This window comes from Thunnus maccoyii, chromosome 10, assembly GCF_910596095.1.
Source record: "Thunnus maccoyii chromosome 10, fThuMac1.1, whole genome shotgun sequence".
Classification (NCBI taxonomy): Eukaryota; Metazoa; Chordata; class Actinopteri; order Scombriformes; family Scombridae; genus Thunnus; species Thunnus maccoyii.
This window is the reverse complement of record NC_056542.1, coordinates 23311222-23325586: the sequence shown is the minus strand read 5'-3', so window position 1 is coordinate 23325586 and position 14365 is coordinate 23311222. Positions and strand designations below refer to the sequence as shown.

The window sequence follows — 14365 nt, the reverse complement described above, 5'->3', positions numbered from 1 at the left end:
GAGGGGCGATGAGTGTTTCAGGAATCAGGAATGCAGGTTAGGTGCAAGTTCTGTGAGAGTCATTTTGTGTGACCACATTGTGATGAGTCAGGGCCATGAGCTGCTGCCTGGAATAGTATCTCATCTGTGGTGTGGCAGTGACAGACAGGGTGAGAGAGAGAGGTTACAATATATTTCATAAGGACAGCAGGATGACCACAGTATACAGGCAACCACAGTGTTGGGAATGGCACAGGCGCATCAGAGTGATGCTTTCCAGGGCAAGGTTCATACGACCATCTGGTGAAGCAAACAAACAAGTCTAATTGCTATTTTAGAGGGAAAATGCAAATTCTTCAGGAAGGCGGCTACAATACAGATATGACTCTTTTAGATATGAACAATTTCAACAAAGAAAGCCATTCAAAAAGAGGTCTGTTTTCACTTGATTACAAAATTATTTATTGAATCAAAAATTGGGTAGACAAAAATAATTGTGCAACCTTCCCACCAAAAAACAAAAACAAAACAATGTGCACTTAAAACTTAAAAAGCAATAGCTTATAAAATTCTCAAGCAATCAGTGAAATAGCTTTCTATCAAAGATTTAAATCAAGTCTATCACTGCGATGATCTTCCTTTAGTTTACAAAATATACAATGCTACAATGTGCTGTAGGCTATTGTGTGTAAATTAAACTAGCAGAAATGAAATAACTTCTAGTTAGAGAATTAAAAAAAAAAGCTCTTAATGTTTTCACTCTCAGGTTAAAACATATAACAGTAAAAAAAAAAATGTTTTGAGTGTTGAAACTGAGCATAAATTAATAATATATCTATAAAACTAGGAATTCAACTCCCTTTACTCAAATATATATCATATTACACAGCAGCTAGCATTTACACCTGAACATGGATGCTTTAAGTTTTATCATTTCGGTTTTCATTCTAAAGATTATTCAGCACATACATACGCATCCATAACTGTACCATTTAATGGCAGCAGTCCACTCTCCATAAATCAGTCAGAGCTACTCTATAATGTAAACTTTACATTCAGAGTAGAGGAATGAAATGCAATAATACTTTCCTAAATCAAGGCCACAGATACCCTGAACTACTGCTTTCCTACAGTATTATTACAACTGCTGGTTTTGTAGCCATTACATTCTGCTGATTAATGAACTTATCTCTTTGCTCATGGTGGCATCCACCATTCATATGCTTCTATAACAGTGATCTCTTTATATACAGTATGTAATATATCAAGCATCAAATGCATGGTCAGTTATATTGCCACTATGCAAATAGAAGTTTCTGCAGGGTGCTGACCTTGTACATGTATGACAATCTCTTTAAGTTTTAAACAGCAGCACAAATTAAGGTTAGGGGCCAAAACAGGAGCATCATGAGCTAACAGGCACAAGTCAGGCACCACCATTTTACTCCTTCTCTTAGTCAAGAACTGTAGAAGTTGGCATTATGAACCAGATCTGAGTAAAATAATGCACTTTAAAAAACAACAACAACAACAACAACAACAAACATTGTCAATGGATCTATCCATTGTTTACTTAAGTGTATTTCACTTTTCAATGATCTTAATTTGTTAAACAAATATTAAATAGTCCAAATCTGGAAACATTATCACCTCCAACTTACCATATATAATTTTTTACAGAAAACATCATATACATAACACTGACTGAGCAACAGTATAAGGCATCCATATCTTAACTATGGTAAAAGCAAATAAAAAAGATCAGAACAAAAAATATGATCTGGAAATAGCATTTAAACCTTTTAAATTTCAAATATTCTTCTTTCATTGGCACACATTTTGTACAACGCTCTGGTTAAAACTACTGAATTCAAGTACAGAGTGCAAGATATGTTTAGGAACAGCGATACGCTATAAAGATGGACACAAACAATTTCCAGCAAGCTATTGTTAGAAGCTGATATTATGAGTGGAATTAACTGCAAACCTTTCACCTCTGACAACTTTATTGGGCAGATGTTGCAGGTGTTTGGCTACTAACAGAGCAACATTCCTCTTGTATAAAGAAATGCTTACAGTGGAGAATATGAGTAAAAATAACAGTCTCCCGCCTTGCTGCATTAGTTTAAGCATGAGGCCCCAGACTGGCAGCCAGCTGTGAAGCACTTCTTGAATATTCTTTTAATCTAGATAGCATGTAGAATTATTTGTGTCATCCATCAGCTTTTCCCTCAAACTTTCAAATAACATTCACTCAAAATATGACTCAGCCCAGTTTTCCAAATGTCTGTTTCAAAAGCACAGTGGCCAAAAAACAAAAACTATGATGGAATTTGATAAATTATTTCTTGTTGCAGTGATGTAGGCTTCCCCACTTATTTCTGAGGGACTGTTGAGGAGGTTGCTTGGATTGTTCCCAGTCTGCCATTCACTTGGACTGTCTTTGTGGGCGCCGCGACCTAGTTAAAACAGACACAACATGTCATGTTTGTATTTCTCCACTCTGGTAATGGCAGGAATAATAGTTCATGGCATGCTGGAAAGAAAATATCAGGTTCTGTGGTTTTGTGGGAGCGTCTAAATGGATGAAGAAACAAAGAAAATGCCTTAATTGAACAGACAAACCTAAACAGAGTTAGTAAATTTTGTGCCTCATCAGTTCTGAAAGAGATGTGGTCAACAATTCTCTGATTATTTTCCTCCTCCTTGCACTATCCATTCTTTGCTATTGTTCCTGTCTGGTTTAAATGATGCGAAAATAATCATGCAAAAAATTTTAAACAGCTGCTGGCCTAAAAGTGAACTTCATCTCCTTGAAAATGTTCCTACAGCAGTACAGTATGGATGTCAGATGAATCTTTCTATTTTAAAATCTGCAATTCATTTCCATTTTCCCAGCGGCTGCACCACAGGAGAGCTTGGTTCTGCCTTTGATGGAAAACCAGACCAAAGATGTGAGTAGAAAGAGGACACTGGTTCAAATCATATGTTTTTCTGTTGTTGTCTTTGGCTTTCTTGCCTTTATCTGTTCTGTCTCTTTTTTCCCTCCCTCTCTTCTTTGATAAGAAGTCTCTCTGGGTGAAATTATGCAGCCTTGTTCTCAAGTCTCATGAAAAAAAAATAAACATACACACACACAAAATCAAATCATTAAGATATTCATCGCTTGCTGTGCTAATGCTAAATTTTAATTTGCTCAGACTATCTTTGTTTTATTTTTCATTTCTTCAACAGTTTATGTATTTTCCTGTTCTGCAGACAGAACAGATGAGACATATACCAAGCTGGAAGCCAGTAGCTCCTAATGTAATTTGATCCAGTGGGATATGTGTGATATTTAGGTGTTACTCTCATCTTTGTGTTTCCATGAAACAACTGTGGAATTGAAATTCCAACAGTACTAATGCAGAGTAGTTAAAGAGTGTAGAGAGTTATACAACAACTTTCACAGCAATGTGTAAACAGATGCTGTCTTTTCCTGTATTTGTACCTTTTTTAGCCTCTCAGCAGCAGATCCAGAGCGGATGGCCTCCAGCATAGCCTCTCTGGCCAAGCCAGGATTCACGGGGGTGTTAGCACTTGGATGTGCCACAATGGTAGGTTTACCCTGTGGCAAGACAGGGGGAGGAGGTGGAGGTGCAAACACGGGTGGCGGTGGTGGTGGGGTGAAGACAGGAGAAGTGCAGGTCAAAGAGGGAGGAGAGGTGGAGGAGGAGGAGGGAAGGTCTGTGCTTTTTTCCTCCTCAGAAGCCACGTTCCTGAACTTCTCAAGCTCATCAGCAGCCTCAGATTTGGTCTGTTGGGGAAAAAGGAGTGAGACAATTGTAACTCCTGACAAATAAACAAAGGTGGGGAACCAGCTGCTCTATCATACAGTCTGTGCATGTGAAGTTACTTTCATGGCCTAACAAATGCATCTAACGCCAACCTTAAATCATATAAAAAGAAACTTCTAAACAAACTAATTTCATGCATAACCTTTTCTGTTCCAATATTTTTGCATTTTATTCTATACACATTCAAATTTATATTATCTTTTTAATTATCATTTATCTCATGTATTTTTACGTAATTTACGTGTATGTATTTTTTTAGTTTTATTTATTTATGTACTTTTTTGAGAAGCACAAAGTTTTTGAGTCCGATTTAGTCATGCAGCATTCCACAGATTCCACTTCTGGAGAGGAACCTCCAGAAGAGAACCGCAGATGTTTCGGCTACAGCAGCACGTTTCCTGCCCCTTTCATTCCACATGGGTCCTTACATGACAGCAAACCACAGTGCACAGTCCACACATAGGGATGGAAATAGACACCCATGCTTGCATAACATGGTTCATGCATGGTTCTGTGAACTGCCAACTAGCTAACAACACAAAGAGTTTCACATTCGCATTTCCCCTTTAACATATATTTTTGCTGCATATAATTACAATAAGTACACCTCTTTGTTTGCTTTGTGTCAACAAGATTAAAAGTCTACAGCCACGCTAGCAGCTCTATAAAGCCGTACTACTGTAAATGCTAGTGTTAGCTTGGCAAAATGCTAACAATGACAATGTTAACATACTTATGTTTAGCTAATGTTTACCATGGTCACCATCTTGGTTTAGTGTGTTAGCATGCCAACATTTGCTAATTGGAATTAAACACAAAGAACATCAGAAGCTGATGGGAATGTCATAAGTTTTAAGGTAACCAAAGAAAAAACAATCAACTTGATGGTGGTGCTAGATGAGGAAAAGTCAAAGGATCACCAAGTCATTAGGATTCATCCTTCTAGGGAACATGAATGACTGTACAAAATTTCATGGCAATCCTATTAGTTGAGATATTTAAGTCTGGACCAAAGTAGTGGACCAACTGAGCAATAATGCCATCCCTAAAACTCCTAAAAGGAGTTAAAGAGGAAAGTCGTGCATGAACATTCATTTGAGGATGATTGTGGATACATAAGGTTCATTCAAGGAGAAAGTGGATAGTACACTCATTGTTATAACGAACAATTAATCATTCCATTACTCTTTAGGGCTCGGTTTTATCTCCCTACCACTGCTTTGATATTGACAGACAGCACAGTGATATTGCAGAAATAGCCTGAAGAGTACTTTACCTTCCTCAGCCTTCCGGAGTTGCTCTGACCTCTAATGGCAGCCAGAAGAGCAGACCTCTCATTCTCCTCCTCAGCATAAGAGGGTTTCTTCAAGTTGCTGGGACCAGAGGTGGATATCTAATAATGAAATTAGAAGAGGAAAATCAAACACTTAATAGATAGTGTAAAATTAAGAATGTAGTGTATATTTATTACTGATAGAGACCGTCCATCCTTCCCCCACCCACATGCATACAATATGTTTATCTTAATTTCACCTTCTTGAGCCTGTCCTTGCCTCCACCTGTCTGGATTGCCTCCATCAGGCTGCTGTGCAGAGATGTCTCTTTCTCAACAGATTTACAGATCACTGGTCTGAACGTTTTAACTGGCCCAAACACTGTCACTGGCAGAAGCCCAGGTACCATACCACTATCTGCTGCGGTAACTGAAGGTTCTGGTTTTGCATCAGGTGTTAGATGGGTAGCTGTCTTGCTCATGTCCCTCGTATTCTGGAGACAAGATGTGGAGTATTTAGTACACTGTAATATACAGTAACAGCTTTGCAGTAAAAAAAAATTCACACCCATAACATGAAATATTTATGATACAGATTTTACTTACACTTGTCTGTCCTTGGGATACAGTCTTGGGGGCTGTGGGTGGTTTGGTAGATGACTGTAGAGGACTGCTTTGTGAAGGGCTGGGACTTCTGCCCTGAATATGTTTAATATTGTCTCTGTCATTGCTGGCGGTCACATTTATTTGGGTGGGGCCACTGGACTGAGTATACTTGGCTGTTGCTGTTCCTAGCGTATTAGAGCTTCCTTTGGTGGATCCAACACAATTTCCAAATCCTCCCCTGTCCTGTCTCACTTCTCCAAAATCTCTCTGGCTATCCGACACATTCTCAGGGTAGCTCATAGACCTCTTAGGACCAGGAGGTTTAGAACCAGAATCATTTTCCTTATTATCTGACAGAGATGTCATGGAAGATTGGTGTGGATTCACTTGTATGGACCGACCCGATCTCTGGAAGCTTGTACTCTGTGTTTTTAATGGAGCAGAGGATTCAGGGGTGTAAGGGATGAAGTTGGGTTTAGCTGAGGTCTTTGGGGTGTATTTAGTGATGGCAGATGCTACGTACTGGCTTGAGGTTCGCCTGGATGGTTTGAGGAAGGACAGGTCTCTTTTCAGGTCTGGAAGGAGAGGAGGGGTAAGGGTAGGTCTATTACTTGGCTGCTGAACATTTTTGGACACTGAAATCTTGCTCTCCACTTCTACCCGTTCCTCTTTTGCAACTTTGACGTCTTTCACTGGTTCATTAACTTCTTCTTTAACGCCCTCTTTAGGCTGGGCTCTCTCTGCAGGTTTATTAAGGGTACTCTGTGTCGTTTTCAGGTCCTCTGCGTTACCGGTCTTCAACATAGTTTTTGATACTGCAGTGTGAGTACTTTTCATGTCATCTGTGCTCTCCTTAGCCTTGTCAATCAGACCTTTGCTCTGGGGAACAGCGCTTTCTTGTTTTTCATTTGAGCTCCAAAAAGCTTTGGCTTTTCCAAGAAGGGGAGACCCCTCGCTGCAATTACTCCCCGACTCTGATGAACCACCAACTTTGTTGTGGGAGATACCCGTTTTTACCATATTTCCTTGCTCGTCAATCTTAATGGCACCGACAGTTGATGCTGGCTTTTCCACAGCAGCATGCATGACAGAGTGTTTGGGAGGAACCACGGTGAAAGTTTTCATACCAAAGCGTGATGTAACATTGTGAGTGATTTTACTGTGTGAAGTACTAGAGCTGGAGTTATTTTGGTAAACTCTGTGTCTCTCTTCATCTCTTTCTGTAGACGTTAATCTCTGACTGGTTGGTGGCAGAACAGGTTTCTTCTCTTGGAAACACTGAGCGTTACTCTTCACAGGATCAAGTTTGATCTGAGTGTTCTTGCTGTGTTTCTGTGTCTCAGCATTAGATTTCACTGCTGATGTTCTTTGTTTATCCTCTTTCAAACTGTTAGTATCAGTGATAGTCATCGCTTCAACTTTTGTCTCTAATATCTTTTCTTCCTTTTTATCACCTACAGACTTCTCCAGTGACTTCTTATGCTGCTCAGGTCGAGAAGGCTGCGTAGTATTTGTACTGCTGCTTTTATTACCATCAGCAGCTGTACAAGCATTGTTGTTTTTGTTCTGTAGCTCCACAGCACCGCTTGGACCTGTGATAAAAATGGGGTAAGAAAGAGTCAGTTTAATATATAAATAAATCACATAACAGCTTCTGTATGATTTGTTGTATCTATGAAATGTTTTCTTCCTACCTTTGCTGTGAGCTGACTCAGTCCTGATAAGTAACTTTGCATCATATTCTACAACATTAGATCCATAGTCCTCCAGCACTTCATCTATGGCTGTGACTGGCACATCCATGTCTACTACAGACACCGGCACCTCATTACTCTCTGTGGACATAGTGTAGGAAGCCTCCTTTGCTGAGACTATATCTATGTGGTTTGGAGAAGGGGAACATATGAAAGGAGAAAATTGAACTTGGTTAATATGCAATACTGTGGTACTTTGGGCACATTTTGATTTTGATTTTATACTATCTACTACGGGTATATAACAAATGTACAAGGCAGCCTGATGAGATACATCCATTCACTTTTTTAGTGTTATGATGGTCAAAAGGTTTAATCCTTTACTGAACAATAGCTAACAATAGCTGGACAGTGATCTGTGACATGGTGCCTCACCTGCAAGGTCTGCTTCAAAATCTGCCAAAGTCTGATGGAGCTGGGCTGTGAGTTCTCGATCCTCTTCATAGCTGTCCTTTAACCTGCCTGACTTTGCCTGTGGGCTGATGTCATTGTGTCTGAGAATGATACATAAAAATATGTGTCAAAAAAACATCTGCACACATACACACACACACACAGTCCCATGACATTTGTACGTGCAAAAAGTCATGATACAGTGCACCCCGTCATCCAGTCACTACCAAACAGCTGTTATGAACCGTTTATTTGATGATGGTGTCACATCCAACACCCTTCCCGTTACTAATCTGCCTCAGAAACCAAAAGGGTAAATGCAGTTCAATAGTACGGGAAAGAAAACAAATTGTTAGTTAGTTTTAAATATTTTTTGCTTGTTCAAAGTTGAATTTTATTTTCATTGGAGCCTGCTGTCTTTGAAACATGCAGCTGTAAAGATATTATTACCACAGTTCAAACTTCCTTCGCTCCCTTCAAGGGTTCAACAGAGCATTCTCATGAGTTACTGGCGTATTAGCCATAACAAATTGCAACAAGAAGGCCAAACCAAATAGAATTTGTCTTCTAAGAGACTTGGACTGGCCCTCTTTTCCTCAACAATTCTGAGAAAACAGGGTTATAGTGCTTTCCTGGAATACTGAGGAGCCAGCAGCATCAGGCCAGGCCCTGGATTCATAAAGTGTCTCTGAGTAAGATCATTGATCCAGGATCCCTAGTCTGAGCACATTACCATACACATTTCACAACAACTTAAAGGGTGAAAAGTGATCTGGGGCAGCATTCATTTCCCACAAAGGCCTTTGAATAAGGGCCTAGAACCATAACTATTAAGTCTCAGCACTAAGAGTAGAGGGTGCCAGCTTTGGCCATAACTCAAATATAACACATGGGAGGAACTGCTCTTGATTATTACTGCTGGCACAGTTAAAAACTGTGGAGAGACTTCTAGAGTTGTCTGAAACAGTGATGGTTCTCTCTTCAGGTGAAAATGCAGGTGTGAAACAAAACTTGATCACTAAGAGCAATAGTGGAACTAGCCATTTACATGCAGGTTTTAGTTACGAGTGGTTAGGCTGGCTAAAATCCACAATAAGGTGAATGGCACATACATTATCTTGTCTGTGAGAAAGCCAAGATCTGTTAAAATGGATTTCAAAAAAGGTGACAGCAATGGGAAAGATTTGAAGTATAAGATGGGTGGGAGTCGGGAGAGCGATGAGAATATACTGGGAAGCATGAGGTCAGACAGATGACTGGGTAACATAGACACTGTGAGTCATTCGTATCCTCTTAGGATGAGAAACCAAAACCAATGCATGTGTCTTAATGTGCCTCACCATCTAGAATGTGACTTAAATCATCCTGTTGCACAAATGATTGGTGTAATTAATTATGCAACTATAAATACACAGCATGCTTGATAACTTCATTTCCTTCCATTCCTTCATCCACCCTTTCTTCCACTCATTCCCAATCTGCTTTCCATGACATCCTCTCTACCTGTGACTTGATCCCCAGGTGGCACATCCCTCATCACTGTCACTGGAATTCTCCCGTACTGGTCCGAGCAGTCTCTCTCCTCTGCCTCCACTACTTCCATCCAGAGACAAACTCCCATCTGGGGATGTGGGTTGGGTGTCAGATGGGGAGCTAACCAAGCCTGAGTCCTCACCCTCTGCCATGCCCTCTGAAGCGGCGTAACCCTGGTCTGGCAGGCTACTGCCACTGCTGCTGCTACCCAAGGACAAAGTCTCCTCCTCAGGTGTTTCAGTTTCTGGGGTCTGGCCACTGGCTGTGGAGCTCTGCATGGAGTGGAGCCAGGCTGGGGGAGGATAGAGGAAGATCTTTACATCAGTGCTGGGTGTTATCACTGTCCTTTAACTGTTAGCAACCGTTAGCGACAATCAACTTCAACGTCCAAATCAAAAGGAGTTTTATGAATTATGGTGTTGTTTAGTGGAACCTAAGGACTAGAATGGGATTGTATTGGGATAGAAAATGATATTTGTCAAAATTTGATATCATAAATAATATATAATCACCAAACTGCTAATGCTTGGATGGGAAGAGGTCTTGCAGTGATGAATACAAATACTTTTAATACCATGCATTAGTTTTCAAAAACCTTTAGGCCTTATTTTATTTTTCTCAAATCCACAAACCTTTAAGGGGCTTTTGACACCTGGGAAAACACTGAGAAAAACAACACAACAAATCATGAGGGCACTTGTTTGAAAAGAAGCACAGGATGCAAAGCGAGCACAAGGAGCAAGAGATGGAGGAAGAGAAAAAAAACAGAGGAAGTATTTACCTTAGTTTCAACATTCATTCTGACACCACACACACAAACCAGAAAACACAAGCCAAATATACAAACATGAGCCTGAAGCACAACCACTTGTGGCTTGATAAAACAGCTTTAATGATGTGTGGGTGGACTTTCTGTAAACAAACTCTTTTAATTAGATTTTTACAGTACTGTTTTAGGTTCCAGTGAAAGATAGTATTGCTTCATACCCTCTCATCTCTTTAGTACAGTCATGCTCTGGTCAGTCCTGTGGGTTTTGCAGAACTTATTTAGTCTGTCACTGATCTCATTGAACTCTAGGCCAAGAGAATAAAAATCAATGTACCATTTGTTAGGTTTTCAGCAGCCCGACCAGCATGCAGAGCACTGGGAACTCAACGGGGAATTCTTTAAAATTAGTTTAACAGTGAGTGACCTTGCTTATAATACCAGGTGTCTGTGAGCGTGTGCATGCACCATGCTCCTGTATGTCTCACTATGTGTGTGTGTGTGTGTGTCTCTGCAGTTTTGGGCCTGGTCCTAATAGTGTGGAGAGAACAGTCAGTTCCAGGAGATGTGGTGATGACTCACAGGGCTGTCCTCCCAGCTCCTTCCCAGCAACAGCTTAGCCATGCCAGCTACAGCCACAATCAGCACACACACAAACACACACACACATATGCACAGACACTGCACATATACACACACTGTCATGTGTTTACACACGTACAGTATATGCCTGCAAACACACAAGTAAACATCCACACATACCAAGTTCTCAAACCTCCAACACAATATGACTGTGGGCACATGCTTCTGTTAAAGCCAAACAAAAAGGTGTCTCCATTCCCAAACAAATCACTACTGTGATATGTTATTTTGTGGCAATCCATGCACAATCCTGCACCAAGGTCCTTGTTACTGAGTGTTCAACTGTTTAATTGAAAAAAAAAAAAATCTTTCAAACATATACTGTTTTTCAGTCTTTTGACACACATGGCCTTTAGAGATAATTGCATGTTCATTTTCACAACTCTACAGGCTCAATAAGTACACATCATGTCACTAGGCTACAGACTTGCATTATATATCAATAGCTTAGAGCTACTGTAGCAGAGGATAAATTAAATTTGACAGTAATGTGATCACTGTAAAAAAAAAAAACATTGCTGTAATCAGAGCCAAAAATGGATCATCATCATATCAACATTCTACTTTGCTGAAAAACAATTCAACTGATTCTGTTCTTGACACCACAATAGTTGCATTCATATAGTACAGAACAAGTCATATGGTAAAATTAGGGGCTCCAATCCCCTGACATGTTGACCAAACAAAAAAAGCATTTTACATTTCTTTAAAAGCATATAATAATATAGTGCTCAAAATTGTAAACAAGTTATATTTCTGTGGCACAGTTAAGGCCAGGTTTCTTACAGCTTCTCAGCCTAAGAGCCAAATTATATATTTAGACTTGCTGTGGAAGCCAAAAAATCCTTTGCTCGGTTTGTAAACTCTTAACAGCAATCTGAAGCATTCATGCAATTATATGCTGTTATAATAATACCTACATCTAAAACAAATGAGTGAGTAGTGTCAATCTCTTATCTGAGTTAATTGTTATAAACCCTCCTTGGGAAGAGGTATTTTACTTCAGACACTTTGTCTTTATAATATATGAGCCACCACCACCTGTCGACATGTCACTGATAAATCATCCTTTCCATATTATTGCCAAAGGCAGTATACATTCAGGTCTCTAGTCTTCTAAACCAATTCAAAACACCAAGCACAGGGAAAGGCACATACTCTGTCCAACTATTGATCTGCAGATATCACATCACCAAAATATTGGCTGATAGATATCCCATGGCCTTGCCTCATAGCCTCATGCATGTCACTCATCAATCACACTGTAATTGATACATTCAGGCTTTAGCTCATCTACCATTGTATAGTCTTCTGACCACATTCTGTGTGTCCATTTTTAACTGAGCCCTGATCTCATGCACAATCAATAACAACCCTAACAGATCAAGGTAAAATGCAAAACCATCAACAGTATATACATACATTTGTACAAAAGAAAAAAAATCAAACAAAAAAAATCTGTGCTTTAAGGGTGAAATTGGAGAGAACAACTTGCTTTCACTTGCAGCATGTTGTGTCCTCAACAGAATCAAATCTGAATCCTCACAAGTAGGGATGCAAAAAGGTAGTCACAAGGTGGCTGACACCAAGTGAAAGCAAATAACAGAAATGAGACAGTAAAAATTACAATATAAATGAGACTGTAGCCACAAACAAACAAAAAAAAATCTAAAAACAATTATAGGAGGAAATGAGGAGCAGAAGGAGGTCCAGCCGAAGAAAGAAGGGTGAAGAATAAGTAAAGAGGACTGATGGAAAACGATTGGTGGATGAAGGAAGGGTCAAGCCAAAGAAAGACTTCAGGAGTGTTTGGAGCGCAGACGCATAGGCCCACAGCAGTACACTACAAAAAAGGGAGCGGGGGTGGGGTGTAAAGAAAAGAACAGATAAGATTTGAGATGATTTATAAGATCATGAACATTGCACTTGGCAGGAATGGCAAGTCAAACAACATCCAGGGATAACCTAAAGTAAAGACAGAAATTGAGGACATAAACATGATGTGTGTTACACTTAACTACCAAGACTATAAATCTTGCAAGGTAACATAATGCAAAGGGATATAATCTTTGTTTCCAGAACCACTGGAACATTGCATGTGGCTTACATTCAGATCAGCATTCCTCACCAATCTCTTCCATAATACATCTAATATACTCCCATGTACTGTACAAATGTAACATAAAAGGCACTCCAGTTGATTGGTGTTGACCCCAGCCCTGACCTTTTGGACCCAGAAGAAATAACAGGGTCATAGGTTGACATTTACAGATATGAAGCACCTTGACCTCACATGGACCCAGTATCACTTAACAACTCAGCTGCCCCTGGTCGCTGATGGAGAGATCGAAAACATGTGAGGACAGAGTGCAGTATTTACATACACACACACACGCATGCGCACAAACAGGTTTGGCACTAAAGATAGTTGCAAAAATGCAAATTAAGATTGGGACAAATTAAATGAAAGTTAGAAAACAAGGACAGCAGCTTCTGGGAAAGAAAAGAAAGGTCAAGAGGGAAGGAAAAGGAGAGGCAGTCCATCTGGCACCTACACTGGGGAGCTGCTTCCTCCACCTCCATGGTTCTCTGTGGGGAGTTGCTGTCTGTGGGTTCAATGGGAGGGGAGGACAGGGGAGGGGGTAGGACAAGCTGTGGTGGTTCCTGGACTGGGGAACGGCGAGGTTTGGGTGGAGCTGGTCGATCAGTGGTTCCTGGGGGAGAAACAGCATGCATGCAGGGCAGGCATTGATGGCTATGCTTGTAAAAACATCTTACATGCGAACGTCTTATCAAACTGAAAGTAGTAAAAAGAAATATACAGAACGTAATCATCAAGATCTTTGTTTTTTATTTATTCTGGCAGCGTCTTGGCGGCTGTGTTTTCTTGCTACACTTCCTGGTGACTGCTTGTTATTCAAACAGTGGCTTCTTTATACTTGGATTTTCTGATGATGAAGTTTGAGTTTCTGTGGGCAGTACTACTTTCTTTGTCTGCTGAGCCATGGAGATTATCACTATTGATGCACTGTAAGCTACTCTGGTGTTCACACTACGTTCATTTGCAAGTTTCTTTTTACCAAATGGCTCCTGTGGAATTTCACAAATTCAGGGTCCAACTTTGGCAACAAAGATCTGTTGAGTATCAACAGGAGTTGCAAGAAAAGTGACAGCAACAACAGATTGGTTCCCACTTTTCAGTTTTCATCAATTCTGTGTCTTTTAAAATCTTGAATGAATAGTGTCAGCCCAAAGTTTTGAGATTGGTATTCTTTATCTTAATCTGGCTTTCAATACTTATGTTTAACCTCTATCGAATTTGTATTTAATCACTAAAAATACAAAATATTTGTGCTTTTTTTGTTTTATATTACAATTTTAATCTTAGAGAAGTTTATTTTTCATAGTGAAGACTGCAGCATTACTGGCCATAACTGCTAGTTTACCACACTGAAACCCGAGTCCTGGTTTGGGCTGTAGAGGCAAAAGCACAAATTCTGTAAAACAACACTGTTGAAATACAGCTACCTAATTTTTTTTGTTGCAGAAAAAAAATAAATGCAAAAGCTTTCCTGAACGATTG

At 39.9% G+C, this 14365-nt stretch overlaps 1 protein-coding gene across 4 annotated transcripts in view; it reads right to left on the bottom strand.

Annotated features, from left to right (window-relative positions):
* Positions 1-428: 428 nt before the first annotated feature.
* cobl (cordon-bleu WH2 repeat protein) overlaps positions 429-14365 on the bottom strand; it is a 65669-nt gene continuing 51732 nt past the window's right edge. For 2 of the 4 annotated variants that reach the window (XM_042425168.1, XM_042425169.1), the window contains 9 exons: positions 13338-13496; positions 9345-9666; positions 7824-7942; positions 7389-7571; positions 5695-7286; positions 5349-5582; positions 5092-5208; positions 3470-3775; positions 429-2438 (listed from right to left, as the gene is read on the bottom strand). In XM_042425168.1, coding sequence (XP_042281102.1) covers positions 2355-2438; positions 3470-3775; positions 5092-5208; positions 5349-5582; positions 5695-7286; positions 7389-7571; positions 7824-7942; positions 9345-9666; positions 13338-13496 — 3116 coding nt within the window. In that variant the 3' untranslated portion in view covers positions 429-2354. The remainder of the gene's footprint in view (positions 2439-3469; positions 3776-5091; positions 5209-5348; positions 5583-5694; positions 7287-7388; positions 7572-7823; positions 7943-9344; positions 9667-13337; positions 13497-14365) is intronic. The other 2 variants (XM_042425170.1, XM_042425171.1) reach the window with 1 other exon arrangement.